The following is a 22,441-nucleotide window of genomic DNA, read 5'->3' as shown; positions in this document are numbered from 1 at the left end:
AAGTACTTTGTAATGAAGCAGAAAGTTCTCTCATTTGCATCTGCAACATAGGTTGCGGTCCGAATCGCATACTCTTTCTTTTTTCTATTCTACATACTATACGATAAAAATAATCTAGTTAGGATGCAGTAGGCATAGTATTGGGACATACTTTACTCTCTTATTTCATCATAACATTGCGCCTTGAGCTTGCCTCTTGCTTTTATATCCGTCGCATCCCCGTTTGTTTTCATATGGAGGCTTCGTCGATGTTAAATCACTTCACGTGCGCACTGGATTGTGGGTCAGAATCGCCCAAATAGGATGCACTTTTCAACACTAACAATCTTGGCCGCATGAAGTAGGACATCCGGGTACTTCTAACCATCCTAAATCTGGCCATAAGAATCGGGACATCCTAAATCTTTTTTCTACATACTATATAGTAGAAAGTATGCGATTCGGAACGCAACCATAGTATCCTGGTGTGGGCGTTTAGGTTGATGAATAGTGGATTGAGGTTCCTGAAGTTGGAACACATTTCAGCTTGTTTTCCAGGGTGCAGTACAAGGCTTGAAACTGATGTCCACAGAAATAGGAAATAGAAGATAAATCTGAAACTTGGTTACAACAAAAAGTCATTTCTGGAATCTGAATATTGCTTTATTTAAATACATTAAAATTTGCAATGTAACAAAACTATTGGCATATGAAATTCAAACACCATTTAAATGAACAAAACATGGCTCACTTCATTTTTCTGTGACTAGTGTCAGTAACACTAGGTCAATTTTTTTTCTCTCAGCCGTCTCTGCCTCATTCCCCCCTCCCTCCCCCAAAATGTACACTGTTCACAGACTCTTACAATAAGAGTGCTGAATAAAAATGAGGTAAGAAAGTGGTTTGAAGATTACAGATCATGCAGAACATGCTGAACAGCAACAAAACAAATATTTTGTGAAGGAGGAAGTAACAAAAAAAAAAAAAATGTGTGCATTTAAAAATAATCAATTTACACAGCTTTGCATCTTTGGTTACAAAGTAGGTTGAATGATTTTCACAGCTTTCCCCCCTCCACCTGTCCCCCCCTTAGGAAAGACATTGGAGGAAAACCAAACCATGAAGGAGGGGGGGGGTATGGCAACACTAATTCACTTTTATAGATTAAACTAGCAACAGTTGAATCTTCAATGGAGGCCTTCTGCAGGCTCACGTTTAAGGTTTTGATGTCAGCAGGTGAAGAGTCACCCATGAAGGCTCGTAATACTTTACACTATACAACAAAAATGTACATTCATACTGGATCTTGACTTCAGCTATGAATTGGCAATTGCAGAGTAAGAATTTGAGTTTAGTGTTTAACATTTGTCAGAATGGGTTAATTTTTTATTTATTTGCCTACATTTTCTAACAATATGAAATATAAAGCGTTGCTCCCCTGGAAGTATGGCTAAATCTGCTGAAACACAGTTAAAAGAAAAAAAGGAAATGAGTTACCGGGCTATTGTTAAACGGGTTCCATTGGATTGTTCATTTTATGAGAATAGCAGCCCTGTAATAAATAAAAACACTAAACAGTAGAACTCAAAGAAGACTGATGCAAGGGTTGGACTTTGATGTAAAAGTAAATTAAGCGGTGTGGCGCTCTGAACAGACAGACTCTCTCTCTCTCTTTATCTCTCTCTCCCCCACTTCTTTTCTTTACGTGAGACAGCAAGGCTAAAAATACCCCCCCACCCCCTTTACCCAACTCCTTTAAAAAAAATAATCGCTCTCTTTTTGACAATCACTCCCGTTTTGTCCCTTATGTGGGGTGCAGCCCCTCCCCTTTCAAACGCCCACGGGTTTTGAGCAGGTTTGCAGGCCGGTCTGGGCTCGTGGCTCTGCTCCAAAAAGAAGACATCCTGTCCACGAGCTTCAACCCAGCAGTCAAGCAGTCCGGGAACATAGCCGAGATGGAAATAAAACAACAACACCCGCACCTTCCCTGACACTCTGTCTCCACACACATACTTCTTTTGTCTCTCTCTCTCTCTCTCTCTCTCTCTCTCTCTCTCTCAATGATTGCATTAACACTGGAAAAGGCCCACCGTACAGATGCATACACACTTAAGTTTCACAGTCACACTTACTTGCTAATGCACCCGGAAACACACACACACACACACACACACACACACAAATATTACCTATGTCACTTTTGGTGGTATGCACATTAGACTTAACATCATTTTCTGGAGACTTACCCTAGCCATAACTTGCTTAGGCATTACCCTAAACTGAACCACTCACCCAATAATCAAGAATTTCACCAATTAGTGAATTTTTGTCCCCAAATGTACAATCGTCCCCAATCAACTGCTTTTAAGTCTAGTGTGTGTCCCTGAAAGTGACTTAAGTCAGACCCACACATACACAGACTGTACTTTGTGGTCAAGCTGGTGGCTAAGAAGACAACGTTTATTGTTTTCTTCTTCTTTTTAATTTCACATAGAACTAAGTGTAATACGTTTCTTTTTTCCCCTGCCCTATGCGATAGCAGATGCACTTCAAGCGGAGGTGACGTTGGGTTGCAGTTGCTGCTGTTGCTGTTGTTGGGTGGGATCGAGCTGAGGCTGAGTCTGGAGCTGCTGGGGTTTAGGGAGGGTCTGTATCTGGGCCTGGGTCTGTAGCTGGGCCGGGGCCTGTATCTGTGGCTGGGCCGGGGCCTGTATCTGTGGCTGGCTGCTCTGTCCTGGCTGTGGGGGCGTGGTGGCTGGCTGGGAGGGCAGCTGAGACAGCTGCTCGCTGTTGGCCAGAGATTTCAACACAGCGTTCTCCCTCTCCAGCACAGAGTTCCTCTCGTACAGCTCCTTGATCTGCTCCTTTAAGACCTCCACCTCCTCGCGCACCGCGTACATTAGATGGCTCTTCACCAGGTCCTGTAAGGAGCGAGGAGAGCATGTGGCACTGGGTCAACAACATGTAGATTATGAACCAAGGCTGATTTATCAAGGTCAGACAAGGACATCAGAGTTAAGCTCAAGGCTACATTTGTGATTGTTATGCTTAAAGGCAAAAGGCAATCTCAATTATGAAGAAGACCCATGGTTATGAAAAGCATGACTGGTTTGAAAACTACATGTAGGGAAATAAATCAAACTTCTATAACTTGAATGCAGCAAGATACATGTCCTGTCTTTCCAAGTAACTGAATACGTACTTCAAGGTAAAATAAAAAGTGTAAGCTCAATGTTAGATGGTTTACTCACCATTGCCTGTTCTATTTTATTATCAATGGCAGCAACATTGGTTCCCGAGGCCCTGTGAAGAAGAGGGATAGGTTCATGTTAGAATTAAGCTTGCAGGTTTAGGGAATTTCTTTTTGGATTTGAAAAACTCATGGAGAGGTTAATTTTTTCAAATCGAAGCACCAAAGTTTCTGCTCAGTTCCCTGACATATGATGGTGTAAAACAGAACATACTGGAATCCATTTCAGTAAATGAGAATCACAACTGGAAACACAATAAATGAGATAATAATAAAAAAAGCTAGAGGGGAAAGAAAAAAAAGTAAAGAGACAAGTTGGTTGTAGAGTAATCAAAGCAGCCGCCATAGGTTTGCCGCAGGTATCTAGAAGAGATAAGGACCTGTCATCACTCACGCGGTCATGCCATGTACATACATGACATGTGCACACATAAAGGCTCCAAAGTAGGTCAAGTCGCTGAGGCTACAGGAGAATGAGATAAGCAGGCACTGTTTTGTCAAACTGCTATATTCAATGTAGGTGTGCTAATGTGTCCAATGACTGCCAGCTACATACAATACTGGGATTAATAATAGCTGCATATGGTATGGTGACCGAGTTTCTGACTCCTTCTCAATCCATTATTAATGAGCTGTATCTCTGGTGCACTTTATAGACACAGCAACAGGTTCATTCACACACACACACACACACACACACACACACACACACACACACACACACACACACACACACACACACACACACACACACACACACACACACATCTCTACATCCAATGTATTTAATGAACTTTAGTACAACCGTATGAAATGCTATTTTTTAAACACATATTTCCAAAGAACTCCAAAAAGTTTGCCTTTAGAAATATTCAAAGAGAAAAAAGCATGCAGGCCTACATTCAGACCAATCATATCGAGGACATGCTTCTTCTCCTGAGTCTGATAAAACAATTAGGACTCTACACCTCCATAAACAATGGAGTGAAGGTCACGAGCCCGACAAAGAAGTTCATATCATTTTTTTAAACAGTAGAATACTTTCCCTTGAAATGATTAGCTCAGCCCTACTATGTCTGTCTGGTAAGTTTGGCTGCTGCGTTACCTGTAGCAGGGTTTGCGGTAGTAGAGCAGGGGCGGACAGGCAGCAGCAGCAGCATGCCGGCGCGGCTCTCCGGAGCAGCACGGAGGTTTGTAGGAGAATGTGCACGGCATGACTGCTGCTGCTGCTACCATTGGGAAAAAGGAGAGCACTGTATAGCACCCGAGGCAGTTTAGAGCGCTTACTGTGACCACATTTAGAATAATGAAACATGAACCGTCAAAGGGGCTGACAGGAGGCGGAGAGGCATCTGTGACATCTCTGCTCCACCCGCTGTATGTGACTGGAAGGGTAGGGTATTAACATATGGAGGCCAACACGTGCCAAGTAGGCCTATTAGGCAACTCAAGTAAAAGATTAAAGTCTACTGCGTAACTTTTTCATACAATTGAGTGTCGGTTACATGATTCAAGCCAACGCCAAACGAGTTGACACAAAGTCGATTAAGCCTATTGGCTTCACAAAACTCTCTCTGTATTTCTCAGTACGGCAGCGTTTACACACTGGTGTCATCCCCTGACACAGGTGCAAGAGCTCAGAAGAATCCCAAGAAGAGACAAAGAAATGTTTCAGTTGTTGATTCTACAAGAAAAAAATGGACGTACAGCAGAAGGTATCAAATACATGAACAAAATCATGTAGATTTAAATGAAGCCATTTGTGGAAAAATACTTAAAATACCAACAAGACATAAATCGATTACATTTATTTGTTTGAATTTGTTCCTTTGACAGTGGGATCCAAACTGCTAGGAGGCAACAGCCATGTTACAGAGGCTGTTTTTAAAGATTAGTCTACTAAACTCCTCATTACAGAGGTGATGGTTTAAAACAGTTCAAACATGCTTGCGGTCAGGCTTAAAAGCAGCAATAACAAGGCTAACAGCTTAATGCCAACAATTTAATGGTGCTAATGTTTAGCAGCCATTAGAGTGATATCCATCTTAGCTCAGCACATTGGCTTTCCAACATATGCTTAGCACAGCAGAGGCTGCTGGGTAAGCACAGAGGATGCATGGTGAGTCACAGACAGAAATCAAAATTCCATTTTCGCTTACCCCTCCTAAACCTCTAACGCACACACACACACACACACACACACACACACACACACACACACACACACACACACACACACGCAGTTGAACAGAAGGGGTCCTCGCTCAGGGTCTGCAGCGGGGCTGCGCCCCTGGAGCAGTTTGGGGCAAGTGCCTTGCTCAAGGACACAATAGTAGAGATGGTGGGCACCGTACATGTAAAACCAGCCACGCCTAGTGTTACAAATAACACCCACTGTCTGGTGCAGGGGATCAAACCAGCAACCTTATAGTAACTAATTGTCCCACGTTCCTCTTTAGCTGGTAGTTGAAGATTAAAAAATCTTTTTTTTTATTGATAATGAATTAAAGTAGAAGTCAGGGATTATTGGAGTACCTGGAATGTATACTCAATATCACAATCATGTAAAGTTTACATGTGTGTAATGAATGCTCATGAACATATGGTGTGTGCACAGCACTTGATATAAATACCATCACTGTCCAAATCAATTTTAAGGTCATATCCCCCACCTCTAAACTGGAACACATATTTGGACTGAATCCCCACCGTCCCAAGTCAAACTTCTACCAAGGCTAAAAAGTAGCAGTAGATCAGTAGAACTTTTAAAAGCATATATTGACAGTGGCATTATTAAGTGAAATTAACAAGAAATTACGGTCGAAAAATACCGAAGAAATGTTTTAGGTCATTTAGAAACAGTGTCACCATTACACAGCTTCTCCACCAGAGGGCATTGTCAAGCCTATTTTTCCAACAGTGAAAAATTGATCAATAGGTGTGCTCAAAATGCCTAGATGTTGACATCAGGTTGATGTCAGGTCTGCCACAGAGGACAAAATGTTCTGTTCCTCACCATCCATGCCTCTTTTGTGTGAGGCCAGAGGAAGCACAGTAGGTTATCAGCGGGATACACCAAGGGATGGAATGTTCCCCATACCGCAAATCCCTGTCACTCACATCCTCTACACTACTGCCTTTGATTTCTGCCAGATTTGACAACGTCTTTCACGCAAATAAATCACCATAAGAAAAACAAAGCTGCCATGTGTCGACTAAGATACATATGGTGTCCCTCGGCCTATATATACAGACACAAACCTCATTAAATAAAAAAGATGCAAACCTTTCAGTGCTCACTCATTAGTATTTATTTCTTGCCCTTGTAGACCACATTATGTGACCCCCCACAAGTGGTTGCATAACTCTTATTTCCAAGAAACCCCCATAAACCCCAGCTTCACCCTCCATCAAGTGTGTGTTTAATCAAGGGGAGGCGTCACACACACAGGCTCTCCCTAGTTTTCCTCACTTGTAGGAGAGTTTTCAATAGGCCTGTGCCCAGAGGAATCTCTCACTCTATAAAATACAGAGTCCTGAATGGACTTCTCCGGGCTACACCCTTGTTGCTTCACCAGTGGCCTCAGACAGTACAGACAAAAACGCGCTCGACTTTCAACAGAATAACAATGTTTAGCAGTCAAACCTATCGCTACAGATGGTCATTGCACTGTATTTTAACCTCCTGAAATTGCTAAAATCTTTAATGTCAATGCACAGTTCTCTCCTAAATATTTTATTTGTTTTCCCTTAAGGTAAAATGAGGGCATACAGACACAGAATGTGTTTATTAGCTGGGAGACATATTTTCTTTCAAGTCATTTGAAAATGTTGTCGCGGTCTATTGTTTGCAAGAGTGCACACTGTGAGAGAACGAAGTACAGTGTGGCAAAACTAGCAACATTTCTTAACACTGCATTCGGACGTCAGGGACATTAAGCGATGACAGTGTGTGGTTCAACTGATTTAAAGGTTGACGGCTGGAAAGACAAACAAAAGCAAACCAGGACCAGAGGTGAGACGTGGGAGAAATTAAGAATGAGCGCAGTAGTTAAGACGTTGAAAAGGCAGCTGTTCTCAAGGCAGAAAAGTCTATGGAGACTCACACATTTCTGGATGTTGACAACCAAGGGCAGACACTCCAAGGATTATAGGAGAAAGGGGCCAAAGTTGCAATTTTGTTGATAGAAGTACATCCAGGGGAGGGTAATGTGGACTCCCAAAATATGTCACTTTTTTTGTGTGACCTGAGATATTCTACTTCCTACAACAAAAAGTTGTTGTATTGTGCTCGTTGACTAATCAACTAATCATTTCAGCTCTTTTGTCTCATAAGCTTGACATAGATACTGCGTTATAGTTTCTTGTCCTAGTGACTGAGCGGATGACCTCAGAACCATTACGGCAGTGAGTGGATATGAAGCATTTTCTCTCCTAAGCTTTTCCTCCAGCTTGCTTCAGGGGAGGCAACAATGAGATCGGGCTGACTGGCTGCTGAGATCAAACCAGGGAATAAACAGAGAGGAAAACTTTAAAAACAGCCATGTGTTCTGGGACATGTGACTGACTAGTGATCCGCGGTTTGTAGCTATGGAGACAGGAAAACATCAACAATGGCAATAACACTTCTCAAAGGTCTGAGATAGATTTGCACAGTGCCCAGAGCCAAGGCTTGGATGATGAACTGTAGTTTTGCTAGCTGGCGTCCAAGTGGGTAAGATCACGATGATTTGGTTATGTCATGATGGCTTTGGGACAGCTACACATTACTTCAGCTGCAAATGCGCTAGTTGCATTGAAGCGAGGAGGGAAAAACAGTCAAGTCAAACCCATATTAGGACACCATCTGGTGGCCCTAGTAGAACTTCCAAGAACAACAACAGGCACTGAGGGGGGTGGTGGGGATTTTGGATACCACAACATGAGTTGTGTTATGGGGCTACAGAGCCAGTGTGGCTGGTTAAAGCACCGCTCCCGACACACACATGATCTTGTTTAAGCCTCTAGATCTCTTTGTCAAAGCCAAATAACTTGTTTGAGCGCCTGACTTCAATACAAAACATGTTAAATGCGCGATGAAGCCTCCTCCTCTGTTTTTCCAGCGTTACAAAGCAAACCGTATAACTAATCAACTAAGTAAGGTCGCGCCCCGCATTGTGTTACCATCACGTCTGTAAACGTCACCTTCTACATTAACAAGACTGAGCTGTGGTTAGAGTTTGAGGTTCCCCATACAGTGTTGGTCGTAAAACAGGAATCTCATAAAAAGACCATTAGCAACCAAACAATGTAGACTCACACGGAGCGGGGCAGCTACGGTGAATAAATCATCGGATTGTCGAATAGCTGTCATTCTGAATCTGAACCTCTGGTAGAACTGCCAGAGGCGTTCAGGAAGAGTAGGTTACTTGAGCAACACAGTAACAACAAAGCTAAGTCTATTTATCTCGGCCAGAGACATGATAAGACCTGTTCAGAGCTTAAGAGGCGAGGCCTGATCATATGCCCAAGGACAACAGGTGCAGCACAAGTCTGTCTTACCTAGAAACATGTGACGGACAGATTCCTCTCATTTTAAAGTGTAGATTTTGGTCTTTGTTCGTCTCATCCTCATTTTTCTTATCTCAAGTTATGTGGCTTTGTAATGCAGACATACCGGCTGACAATACAATCTACACCAATATTTACAGAGCGGGTTTTGTTTAAACTAAACACAAACGTTTTGAAGGTATTTGCAGGATGTAACTTTGACCTGATGGTGCATTGGATAAACAGTCACCAACGTAGAAACACCCCCCAAAAAAATCCTTAGGGTTAACTGCGAGACCAAGATGATTGTAGGGTAGATGACAATTATTATTAATGAACAGAAAAACTCAAGCAACTTGATTGGAGGTTATATTGAGTTCAGTACTCGCCTCGGCCACTTTAATATCAGCAATATGGACATTTTGAAGAAAGTCAAAAAAACTGTTGTTTTGATGCTCAAGCTTTTATAAACTGCTTTTCGTTTTAAATATAAATCATATATTGGTAAGAAGTGAATAATCATAGTAACAAAACAAAGAGATGTACTCAAATATTTCCTCTGCCAGGAATATGTGCCAAGTGAGCCACGAGAATGCCCATATGGGGAACCTTTATTTTGACAAGGCAGTCTTCTGCAGAGCATCTGACAGTTCTACTGTGCAGCTGCTCAGGCTCTAAAAACAGGTTACAGTAAAGTTACAGTAATATAGCTTAGGGGAATGTAGTTGAATTATGAGATGTTTCTTTCTTCACATACATACTTTTCTCTACACTGCAGGGGAGGTGCAATTATACAGCTGTCCGTTGGGCTCAACAAAAAAATCCATATACGGACTTATAAACAATCCCTCTTCTATGCTCCTGTTTTATGACATCATTGGGACAAGATACCAAATGAACCTGATTAAAAGAGGGCAATTAAGGGTCAATGCCAAAGGCCAAACACAGGGCCTCAAACAAAGCCCCCGTTATCTTTGCTCCCATGGAAACAAAAGCAGCCCTTGGCAGAACACTGTATCAACAGCTCAGCCAAAAAAAAAGAAAAAAAAAGTGAAGCAAGTGGCTCGTAACACTACTATTTTTGGCATTTTACTACTTTAAATTTGGCAATCGTAGCCAGCAAAACATTGAGGGTACAAGGAAAACTGATATTCAGGCCTTTGTGTATTAACATTACACATGACATTACAATGTTGATTTGCATCTATAAAGGCAAGGTAGCAAATGGACTGAAATGATAGTGTGTGTTGGTGCAGTCCCTCAGTGACTGGTGATGGTGTGTCATCATCGGTATATCTATATAAACAGTTTCATTTCCTGTCACTCACATATGGTTTCATGTGCTTCCCTTTTCATCTTTCTTAGTATCAAGGCATCATAAAAATGCTGCAGGCACCCTCTAACTCTTTGCAGTTTTTGTATGACTGCAAGAGTGCGTATACTAGCTTATTGTTCATCAATGTAATAGCTCACTGATGAATTGAAAATGCAAGTCATTTGACAGAAAGAGTGAACCAGGGTCACGTTTCGCTAGAAGCCTACTATCAGGGTTGTTAGGCTGATAGCATGCACACACTTTTCACGCTACTTCATCCATTTCTAACAACAGTAAATATTTTCCAAGAGTTGGCCATTTTCTCTAAAAGCAGGAAAACATGTGACTGAAGAAAATCACCTATGAGTTCTCTGTGACGTCGAGACTAAGACGGGAGTCAAATACTGACGGCAACATTGCACAGTCAGATGATCTGACGGCTTGTAAAACAAAAAGTTTCACTAGATTACTTACTGGGAAGTAGGGCTGGCCCGAATGCCATTTTTCAGGCTTCGAATATTCGTTGGTTTTTCCGAGCGAATATTCGAATATTCGTTCCAGAAAAACACACCATCAAAAACAACATAAAAAAATAAAAAATAAAAAAAAAATAAACGTTAATAATCCCTATATACTCCCTGGAACCGATTTTGACAGTATCTGCATATTTTGTTGAAGATTTACGCGCTCGGAGGTGAAGTAATGGATGCGCTATGACACTTAGTGATGTAATATCCTCCTAAATGAGCAATACTACTACTACTACTACAATATTACTAACTTTTATATCCAAATATAAAATTATTTGATGACATTATATTGCAGTACTAGCTTCTTGCAAAAAAAAATGTTGGGAAAAAAAAAAAAAAAAAAAAAAAGACGAAGCTCCGAATACTAATTTAAGCTCCGAATACTAATTTTCCGAACGAGTATTCGAATATTCGAATAATTCTGGCCAGCCCTACTGGGAAGTGAACATTCTTGTGAATGATCAAAGTCATTACCAAACCAGCCACTTGAAACATTTCTCTTACGACTGCTGCTCGACTTCCTGCTTCAGCTTTGACCATCTCTGCTGTTTTTAAATGCAACAGTAAATTCGTTGTGGGAATGTTTTTTTGTTTTCTCTTATACATTTAATGCATTTGCTATTTATGGGTCCTGCTCCTTTTTATATTATTGAACACTGAATACCTTTGGTCAGAAAAAATAAGACATTAAAAAACTTCACCATGGAAATGGATGGAACATAGTTCAATATTTTCATAATGGCGATTTGATTAATTGAAAAAAAAAAAAAAATCTCAGATTAATCATTGGCAGCAGCCATAATTCAGTCTAACATGTTACCAGCATTTTAACCGTCTGACTGTTCGTGTCGTCATAAGACCATTAAGAGGCTGGCACAACTTGTGGCAGTAACAACTAGGCAGTAGAAAAAAAAGCAGGATTTTGAAGCGTTACAGATGATGTATACAGTTAGAGGAAGAGAGCGTTTCAAAGGAACCAACAGACGCAGGAGTCCAGAGAAAGCTTACAGCGAGAGACTGATGCTGTTGTTGTAGACGTCTATTGGCCAATCCTGCGCTTGCTGCCAGGCTTTGTTTCCAACATCAAAATCCATGCACGTGGAGAAAAAAAGCAAAGCTCACTGCTACTAAACACAGCACACATGTTGTTACCCTCTTTGCAAGCCTGTCCAGTCCAATCCAGTGTACTGTGTACTGTACCTATCACTGTGGGCCTTTGAGTCCCTTAATCTGCAGCCAGACTGGAAGGCCTGGTAGAAAGCCTTGGAGGGGTTCCTGGGGTCAAACACATCGAGAGGGAGAGGGAGGGAGGGAGGGAGGGGGAGGGAGAGAGAGAGCGATAGAGAGAGAGAGAGACAGAGAGAGAGAGAGAGTGAGAGAGCGAAAGGGAGTAGACAGAGATATGGAAGAGTTTGAAACAAGTGAAAGCAAAAGTTTGATTCCTAGAGATGGTTCCTTGAGCAACTTCTTTACTCCCTTAAGACATCTGCCCTGGCTCGTATCGTGTAGTTAACTTGGCTGAAGAGAAGGCTATTGGCTTTCAGTGAGACATGTGGGACATTCACACACAGTAAAGTAAAAAAGAACTGGGGGGGGGGGGGGGGGGTTGTGACCTGACCACTGGAATGGTATGTTCAAAGGTGGGGTATGATCATAAACTATAAGGGCCTCCCTCAGGCAATTCACCTACAGTTTTGTTGGCCATTACTCTTGCTTTGGTTGAAAGTAGAAAGGAAAGAAACCTCTGAAAGGTTTTTGGTTCAAATGCGGTCATGTTGTAGATTTTAGGGTTATAGCTTTACCAACCTATGTTCCTGGTGATTGACTACAAGAACACTGTGTTCTATGCCAAGGGATGTATATCTGGGAAGGGGAGAGGAAATCCCCACAATGACCCCTAATTACGCACACTGACACACACACACCCACTCAGTTAATGTAATCCAGGCGTGTGCCTTTTAAAAGCAACTGCTTGCTTCTCTCCCACATTTACACAAATGTAAACGCACACTGACATGAGCATATATGCACACAAAGAAGCAAGCCAACGCAGTCAGTCACACACAACTTAGGAATGAGGAGTTGATTTACAGCATGTGTGTGAATATTAGAGCAGCAGCCAAGGCTCTTTTCCTAGAAATCTCTGGCAGAGCCTCCCTTTGTCACATTACCTCATGACTAAACACTCTCACAAACCTCCTCCTATGCCTCTGCTTAATTTTACTTTGCGGGCAATGGTGCAAGAGAAAACCTGCACACACTCGTGGCAAGCACACACCACCACCACCACAGCAAAAAAATAAATAAAACCCTCTTCTTTTTCATACAGCTGAAATTCAGAGCTGTGACCAAATCGACCTATCGGCTGAAGTCGTCGAGGTCAGATGACTGTCCGGCAGCCTCATCATGAATGAGGTAAGAACTGGAGGAGTCATCATGCCCCTGGTCTCAAGTAGCAAACACCCCGACTCTAAATGGCTCTCTTTGTAACTCTAAAATGAAACATGTCAATCTATGAAAGCCCGTCTTTGTAGACCCTAATAGTCAATGTTTTCAGCAGTGGTGGTGGTGAGAGTGCTGTCCAACCCGTAAAAACCCAGAACGTAATGTGTTAAGAGGACAAAAAAAAAAGGGGGACAAGCAAGCAAGTCAAAAGCCCCTTTTTTGTGTTTCTATACCTCCTTCTCAGAGCACAGAAACAAACAGCATTGCCCGATACTGCACCACACCAAACGTGGGTTTTCCAAGAGTTCCCTTTCACCATGTTGAAGCTTTTTTCAATAACTCTGCTAACTTGCTGAGCACAAGAAAAACCCCCACAGTAGCCTAACATGATGAGGAAGGAAGTGTGAGTGAAAGTGCAAGAGGAGACAACGGGAGAGAGTGAGCGGAAAGTACACAGGACTCACAAGTGTCAAAATAGATGTTTCTACTTCTGCGCTAAAGGTGTTGAGGAGATCGCCGTGCGTTGGCTCCACCGGACGTCCCACCAATCCTGGCACGTTAACTACAGGTTGAGCCTATGCAAGCTTGGGCTGCATGTTTGCCAGAGGACTTAGTTCATAGTGAGATAGCAAAGCCATTTCCAGTGCATAACTTCCCATTCTACTCTATGTATGACAAGTGATGGCTTTGTTGTGTTGGGGCCCAGGCAGGAAAAAAGGACTGAGGGATATCTGACAAAGTGGCAGCACATTGCCCAGGTAGAGTAATTGGTAGTCCAGGGAGAGGTTAATAAAGAAGGCCGCTGAAAGCTCTTTCGCTGTTTGAGCTCGTGTGGCTCCAGGTTTCTTGACACCATCCATCCATCCGTCTGCCACTGAGCAGAAAGTAGGTCAAAACTATTTAGATTTCAGCCACCCTACGGGACTCTCTTTCAGCGGGTTATGGGTTGTAGACGAGGGAGTTGATGGAGTGCAGGGAGGACTAGGAGCCCCAAGTACCATTAAAGCATGGCCAGGCCACCCGAGGAGACTGCTAACATTACCGCTAGCATTGGTTAGCACCAGAATCCTCATTTAACTTTTCGTGTCTGGGCTATAGTTCCCCCCCAAAAGTCCCTTCTTCCAGGGTAATTCCAAGAACTATTGAGTTACAAACTGGTCACACACAAGCTGCTATTATGTACAGAGCGCATTAAGGCAAGTGAAATCAAAGAACATACATCAGTTGTGCAGCCAACTTCCTAAAAAAAGAAAAATAAACTGAGAAAGAAATTAATTGAAAGTAAAGTGAAACTTCTTTCATTTCCATAAAGTGTTAAAGGGGATCTCCACCAATTTGACATATCAGTCTGTTTAGCCTACAGGATTTAGGATGTACTATGGCATATGTGGAAAAAGCCATTTGTGGTATAATACTAATTATTTTCAACAAAATAGCTTGAAATAAAAATGATTTAAAAAACAATCTAAAATAATTGTTACTAGTTCCTTCACAGCCCGCAGTACAAAAGAGCTAATACATTGAGTCTTGGTAATGCTTCGAGTCACTCGAGCACCACTTCCCAAAAACAAGATAACGGGCATATTCTCAGCTCAGCTTATCTGCAGCACAGTGCAGCACATCCACATTCATACAAGGCTGTTAAAACCTCTCCTGCTCGTCAATGGAGGGCCTTCTTACCTGGGCTTGAGGCGATGGTTGAAGTAAAGCCTGCAGACATACAGACCAGTCCAACCAAAACAATATATCTTTCTTTCTTTTCTTTCTTTTTTTTTTAAATAGCTTTAAGGCTGAGATCACGCAAGGGTCACGGAGGATGAACAACTTGACTAAAGTGTACACAGAAACACAAAACACACTAAAGTCAGTGGTTAAAGAGTTCATAACAGGAGCAGATGACTTATTACGCTATTGCTAAACAACACTCTCCACTTTATGACATACACACCTCAAACTGATGCAGTGTAACGGAACAGCAGAGCAATAAATCCTACCTTTACAAAGATTTTAATGTTCAGTTTTAATTGAAAACAAACATTACATCCTTTCACGAAGGCAGGGATTTATTACAGGGCTGCTTTATTGGACTGCATTAGTATTAGCTCTGCACTTAATAAACTGCTCACTAGCACTTACAGATACTACATGATGGAGGAGCTGAACAGATGCACAAGTAGTTTGAGTGTTACAATAGTGTAACAGCATGAAAAGTGGTATAGCCAGGTTGAGGAAAAAATGTGTTTACTGTGAGGAACTCACGGAGTAAAAATGTGCCCATGCACCAAATGTCATATGATAGGAGCAGAGAGCCCCAGTGCGGAAGCGGGGCAGAGGAATATTAAATGAATAGAAGGTGGGGAGGGTGGTGCGAGGGGCCCTCTGGCTGAAAACAGGATACAGAAGTGTACCAGAGGTCACACAGGGAAAGACCCTGTGCTGTGTCGCTGTGTCACTCCCTGGCACCAGCCACCACTTCCACTATGACTTTTTTTTAAAAAAGCAAGAAAAAAAGGAGCTGATTAGTGATAATGTCGACGGTGAATTGCTCCAAAAGGAATGGAGCCTCGACTACTCGGCCCCAACCCCCAACATGGATACTTGTGTGCACACAGTCGACCCATCCCCTTTTTAAAAACACACCCCTTGTCGGGCCCACACGGACACAGTCTCTCGATTCACAGTGGCGCTAACCGCTCCACAACTACTCCCCCCTACCACCCCCTAAGGAGTCCAATTTTACATAAGCTCTCTGTACATGAGGACAATACCCCCCCCCCCCCCCCCCGCCTCCCCTCCCCGGCGTAACCCTAATTATCAACAGACTACAGGCGCAAAACATTTCTGCGAAAGTTCACGCCGCAACTTAGAATCAAATCCTCTGTGAGCGCAACAGAGACATTATGACAATCGGCCAATGTTGTTCATTTTTATGACTATGGTTGATGAAGCCATGTGGGAAACATTAGGCTGAGCGAATCATATTCTAAAGAATGAGAGCAACATCTTCCATCTCTCACTGTTTTGCTTTAACTACGTGTGTGGGGGGGGGGGGAAAAAAACTACTGGGTGGAGGAAGATATGGACAAAACATTACCAAACGGCCAAGAGAGGGTTTTTCCAGGTTGTGCAAGCAGTCGACACTAGTCTACAACCTTCTGTAACATACAGTCCAGATTGTGTGCATGTGTGGGTGCATGCATGTGCACTTGATATATTTTGCTGTTGTACAGACTTTTAATTAGTAAAACTAGTGGTCGCTGGTATTAAATCTACATTGCTCACTAACTCTATTACTGTGACCTTGAGCAAGGCACTTTACCCAAAAACTGCTCCAGGGGCATTGTACTATGGCTGACCCTGCGCTCTGACCCCCTCTGGAGTGTGGTGTCTAGAGAGGGGATATGCAAAAAAGAAAAATTTCAATGAAGCCTTGAGTTAATTGACAAATAAAGCAACTTAACTTAGATATTAGCTCCTGGAATCATCCGTTTTGATGTGTTGGAAATGGAAGTGTTTTTTGTTTGTGTGGGGCAGTGGGAGGCTAAATAAACAGTGCGGTGGAAATGTAGCAATTAAGCAAGAGGCAAGGAAAGGCTTGGGGGAGAGGTGGGGGTGGATGGAGCATAGCTAGAATGCCTGCTGCCGAAGTGAGGCACAACAAGTTTTGCTCTGCAGCTTCCTCCACCTCTTTGAAAACATACCACAGTGGCTGCAGCAAAGGAATGTCATTCAACACTTCACCCGTACATGAACAACTGTCAAGCCTCATCTGTCAGTAAGTCTGTCAGTGACTATATATGATAGTATGTATGACGATAGGTACAAAGCACCAGCCGCACTGATGCTGCACTGGGGGAAAAAACTATAAGGCAGCAGCAGAAAACACCAGTGTTCAGAGTTCAACATGTTCAGCTCTTACAGGGGGGAGAGTACACAATGCCTACTACACACCTGTGTGTGTGTGTGTGTGTGTGTGTGTGTGTGTGTGTGTGTGTGTGTGTGTGTGTGTGTGTTTAACCAAGTCCATAGGCCCTATAGAGAATATACAGTAATGTATTGTTGCATTGCAAAAAGAAAAGAGGGGCCTGGACGTGACAACAAGCACAGTTGGTGGACACACCCCACTGTCAGCTCTCTTATCGGCAGAACAGGGGCACAGTGGAAAGACTACTGCTCACTGTCTGATAGTGCTGGGGCTTTCGTAAGAGAACCCTGCTCTTATCAGCCTGGGAGCTGGGCCCACTCGCAGAGCATAGGTGCTGCAACTTAACACACCACCACCTCAACTCAGTTGCACTGTCACACACATTCATCATGTTTCTAAAATGGTACCACAGGTACAAAAAGTGAATCTAATCCAAATTGGTCTGTTGTTGTTACAAATAATGTGAGGAATCGTACCAAATTTTTAAAAGTTTGAATTGTCTGAGCCAAAAGCAGGAGAAACATGTGCTACAATAGTGGTGCATTATTATAAATACTGACAAAAGAAGAACTTTGAAAGTTTTTGAGGACTAAATTAACATATTACATAGTTTGTCTTGTAAACTGCGTGAGGCACAGGAGAGCGGAGTGGGCGTAGAGGGAGAGATGTGAGGCAAAGATACTACGCAAGGTGGAAGGTACAGGTGTATGTCTGTGTTCTAAAAATAACAATATGACTTTAGAGTACAAAAATGGCACAGTAATCTGCTGCGCATTTTGTGTGACAAAACGTTTGTGGAAGCAATTTACTTGTCAGGCTATGAAAAGCCCCCAGGTCTGAAAGAGAAAGTCCCCATCCCGTTGTCAAAGTTGCTTCCCACACTGACAATGCTTTTTAAATGCCTCACCTGCAAACAAATAATAGGTCTGCAGGGTCCATGGCACAACAAAAGAAGAAGAAAAAAAACACATTAAAAGTATGATGAGAGATTGATGACCTTTACTAAAGTGAAGGATTTACTCAAACACTTCATGACCTTATTTAAGAGCTTGTCCGCCCACGTGAACAGAAAAAGAAGTGGCGGTGTTCTGCAGCCTGCGACACTGTAAATGAAACCACTGAGAGATTTCAGGCACTGTATCATTTCCGCTCGTGCGTGCAATCTACTACAAGTCAAACAAACTACGAGTCAGGATTGCACAGAAAGATAAGTTTAGGAAAGGAAGCAAATGCCATGACCCATTGAAACTCATAACGCCATGTCTCATGAGTCACAGATACACAAATGTAGTCATATGTGGCTGTTTGGAAATAGTCACTTAATTATCTTTAAAGAAAAAAAGGCCCACATTTCAATGATTAGACCTCTACCTTGATGTCTGCTGTAGGTTGACTATATCTGTAGACTCCAGTGGGCATACACTTTGAGGATAGCACGCAGTCTGTGCAACATAAAGGCTCATTCAGAAAAGATAATATTTTCAGTACAAAGCTAAAGCCTTTATTTCCGCTAACAGTCTAAAAATCCTCTGTAAACACATTCCTGAGGGGAGCCTGATGGGGCTGTGAGTGGAAAACATGATATCATAATGTTGGCAACATAAAATCAAACACTTTTCACTTGTGTTTGTATTATAAAGTTTCCCCCCCCCCCCTGGATCAGGAACCCACTTATGGAGAGGTCAGACAAGTAGCTCGTTCACCAAGTGGAGTACCCTGAGGCTAACAGTAAGCCGAGCTAACTCTATGCACAGCAGCAGCAGCTAGCAACACATCTTTGATGTTTGCAGCCAAGGCCATCACCTCAGACACTGTCATGGTGGGGGAAAGCTAAAGGGGGAGGTTGTGGGGCATTAGCCCTGCAACAAAACGCTTCCACACACAAGGATTGACAGTATTACAGGAGTCATGTGTAGGTTTAACAAGTTGTTGCCTGTGTACAGTGGAAGCCATGGGTGTTTTCAAGTATGCTACTGCTGGTACAGTCCAATTACTCCTCTCTTTAGGCCCTAATGAGACACAACAAACATTACATTTCCTTCCTGTGTGCTCCTACTCTCTTCCTTCTACTCATTGCCTTTGCCATGGACGTTGAGATCCCTGCAAAAGGCCAAATATAGCTGCTGTAACAAGCTTCCCCCCGGCTGTACAAGGAAATAGCCACAGCCTTAGAAGTATTTGTATGTGATTATTCTAATTGAGTGTATCATAAATACTGTTCAACAGGCAGAGAAAATGCTTAACATGATCAATTAAAAAGGTGCACTATGTAACTTTGGGTGTATCAGAGAAGTGGACATTTTCTAAAGGTATATTCTAATAACTGAAAATAGAAACTTCCCTCAGGGAGAAATTAGATCCCTGGAACTGTTTAAAGTTAGAAAGCATCTTTAAAAGTTACTATTTCCCAGTTGCTGTTTAAGGCAGCAGGGCCCACAGTTTTGTTGACAAACGTATTCTAGTTGTACGTTTGGTTCCAGGTGCCTCAAGATAATTTTTTGAATGTTATTTATGTTATTTTGATGAGAAAATGATTCAATGCTAAGAATGTAGAGAAAATACGTTTTGTAAACTAAATACAGGAACTGCAAATGAAAACAAATCCCTCTCCACTGAAACTACAAAGTGCACCTTTAACATTAAGGTCTTGAAATGGTTACCTGTCCACATCCCCGTCGACAGGTATGTGGATTCCAAACAGGCTGTTGACGGTGGGAGTGGCCAGCTGCAGGCTCTCTGGCATGAGGGGCTTCAGCGGTTCCCTCCCGGAGCCCACAGGAGGAGACTGTACGTTGAAGAGACCCTCCAGCCTCCCTACACCACCAAAACCGCCTTCCACATGTCCAAATCCAGCTGCTGGGAGGCCCTGCACCCCCAAAGCCACTACTGGAGTCATGCTGTGGTGGGCTATCTGACCCAGGTTAGGCAAACTGGAGGTGCTCACATTTGGCATGGCTCCACTGGAGGAGGCACTGGGCACAGCAGCGGGCACAGTGGAGCCAGCTGCCATGACAGGCACGTTTTGAACCCCGGAGGATGTCAGGTGGAGGCCCTGGGGTTGAGGTGGTCCGGTGGGAGCTGTGGCGTAAGGACCCAAGGCTTGTTGCTGCAAAGTGGATCCAGCGAGCAGCATGGAGCCTCCAACACCTCCCATTCCCCCAGTCTGCTGCTGCACCAGGCCTGCAGGCTGCGGTCCTGTAAGTGCTGCCACGGCAACATCCCCAATCTGACTGGGCACAGAAGACACTCCAGAAGTCAGAGGCACGGCCGGTCCTGGTCCTTGTCCCACGGGGAGGACCTGGCCAGTGGGAAAGCCTGGCTGCATGGAAGAGGGCAGAGGCTGCTGATAGTACTCCGTCTGGTTGTGTGTCTGTCCGCTCAGGTGTTGGCCCACAGCAAGCTGCTGAGGAGGGTAGGCGATGAGCTGGGCCGAAGGAGGCATGACGGGGGACTTCTGTAGATGGACACCGGACTGAGGCAGGCCGTTTAGTCCCACAGGCAGCAGCCCGCTCTGTGGAGGCTGGAGACTTCCTGCCACCGTGGGCTGAACTGGGACAGCTGTGGAGCTCTGTGTGGTCGAGCCGCTGTGGGGCCGGGCCATGTAGTTCTGATGGAGGATCTGTTGCGGCTGCTGTGTCTCTGCTGAATGCACGCGGGACGCTGCTGCGAGAGAAGCATCCGCTGCCGTTGAGCCCAGACCCTGACCTGAGTGTGTGGCTGGGGCAGCTCCTCCTCCTGTGTGCCCGAGGCCACTGTCTCTGTCTGCAGCAGGGTCCAGTGTTGTTGCACCACCGGCATGCCTAATGCTATCTACAGTCCTATTGCCGTCGGAGTCTTTCTCATAAAACTCTGTACAAGTCCATCGGCCTCTTCGAAAGGGTTCTCCAGTACCGTGATCGAGCTTGATGACCCTGAAGCGTGAAGTGCAACTCACCGTGGAGGTGGCGGGAGGAGGAGCTGGACTGACCACTGCAGCAGGTTGGGATGCGTTCACTGACAAACCGGTTGCCGGTGCAGCCTGTTGGTGCGCTGCCCCAGGCTGGCTGCTGCCGAGGCCTATCCCTGGCGGCGGCTGCTGCTGACCACCATGAGTTGAGCCAGACACTCCCACTTTCCGAAACTCCCCGACGGGATTATTTGACGACTGAACGGCTAGAGGTATGTGTGACGGTGCCATAACACTGCTGATTGCTTCTGGCTCTCCGACATTATTCAAGGCTTCTTCGGATGAACTTATGTCGCACGCGGGATCGTATTCGGCCCGTGACATGTCATATATCTCTGACGACACATCTTCAGTCCGTGACTCGTCCGGGTCGTCCAGACTCTCCGTGTCGTCCGCGGCACCCAAACCCGCCACCTGGGCCTGAGTCACACTTGTAATCTGAAAACAGCTCTTTTTCTTCGCCGGCATTTTCGACATATTGACAGCCTGATTCCCAAGTCCTGTGTGTCTAATGTGTATCCTCCGTCAGAGAGGGGACGAGCAGGTCGCAGCTAGTAGCCTAAAAGCTTAGATCATATCAAAACAGCACAAATTGAAGCTATTTGACTTAGCTTAGCTAACTGTGATCAAGATGAATCTACGCCATCCCTCTTCCTCTCTCGGTCTCCTGTTGCGTTTCATGAGTTCATAACGCAACGCCACACTTATTCTTCTTCGTCTAGTCCAGTCCAGCAATGCTTCAGCTTGACACTAGTAGCCCTTGCGAGGATTGATCCACAGCTTCAGGTCAGTCCGGACCGGCCTGCTAGTGTCTCGCTTCTGCAGTTGTCAAACGGCGGTTGTCGCAGAGTGTGTTGCCCAGCTGCAGGAGCTACTTTAGGCTGAGGAGGGCCCGCAGCCCTCCACTCACTGAGCTAGCTAGCAAGTCAAGCCAACTGGCTGCTGCACACTCCCCCTACGTCGGAACAAGTATGTGAGACATCTTCCCGATAAAAACAGTCCTTTATATCCACTCTTTACGCCAGCATGCAGTCCGTCGGTAGCGCCACTTACTTTACGGTCGAGAAAAAAATTAAACGCTGTTAAATTTCACGCTTTAAAACAAATGAGAAGCTAAACAGCGCATACAGTTACCTCCCTCCCTCACTCTTGACAAGATGGCTATGTTGTATGTAACCGCGCTGCATCGTGGGTAGGTACAACTTGCGCACTGTCCATGGTGTAAGTAGGTACGTACGAGACCTTTGTGAATCCCTCCCCTGTGCTGCCTTCAGGGGACCTTCGGAAAAATTATACTTACCAAGCAAACACATGGTATCGGGATAAAATTGTTAACACGCTTTGATACTGTTATTACACACCACCATGTAAAGATTTATCACTCTTAAACATGCATTTAATCGAGCTATTCTGTTGTTTCTCTGACTAATCATCAAGTTTGTCCTTTTAACGATTAACATCCGACTTTATTAGGGGGCACTTTAAGGCATCAACTCTCTCCCTTTCTCAGTAGGTACCGTAG

General features: G+C 43.9%; 1 protein-coding gene across 1 annotated transcript; it reads right to left on the bottom strand.

Annotated features, from left to right (window-relative positions):
- Positions 1-635: 635 nt before the first annotated feature.
- On the bottom strand, positions 636-22,050 carry LOC307255026 (TSC22 domain family protein 2-like). The gene is made up of 3 exons (XM_080033623.1): positions 19,634-22,050; positions 3,231-3,282; positions 636-2,900 (listed from the first exon to the last, which is right to left on the bottom strand). The coding sequence occupies exons 1-3, from the start codon at positions 21,394-21,396 to the stop codon at positions 2,529-2,531; spliced, it is 2,187 nt and encodes a 728-aa protein (XP_079889749.1). The 5' UTR covers positions 21,397-22,050; the 3' UTR covers positions 636-2,528.
- Positions 22,051-22,441: the final 391 nt, after the last annotated feature.

Source organism: Ammodytes marinus (genome assembly GCF_949987685.1).
Source record: "Ammodytes marinus genome assembly, chromosome: 9".
Classification (NCBI taxonomy): domain Eukaryota; kingdom Metazoa; phylum Chordata; class Actinopteri; order Uranoscopiformes; family Ammodytidae; genus Ammodytes; species Ammodytes marinus.
This window is presented reverse-complemented; position numbering and strand designations above follow the sequence as displayed.

Excerpts from the sequence above, each read along its gene's own strand:
- LOC307255026 (XM_080033623.1), bottom strand. The coding sequence starts at position 21,396 with ATGTCGAAAATGCCGGCGAAGAAAAAGAGCTGTTTTCAGATTACAAGT. Across the intron at positions 3,283-19,633 it reads GTCGACGGGGATGTGGACAG|GGCCTCGGGAACCAATGTTG; the intron begins GTAACCATTTCA and ends TCTTCTTCACAG. Across the intron at positions 2,901-3,230 it reads ATAAAATAGAACAGGCAATG|GACCTGGTGAAGAGCCATCT; the intron begins GTGAGTAAACCA and ends CGCTCCTTACAG.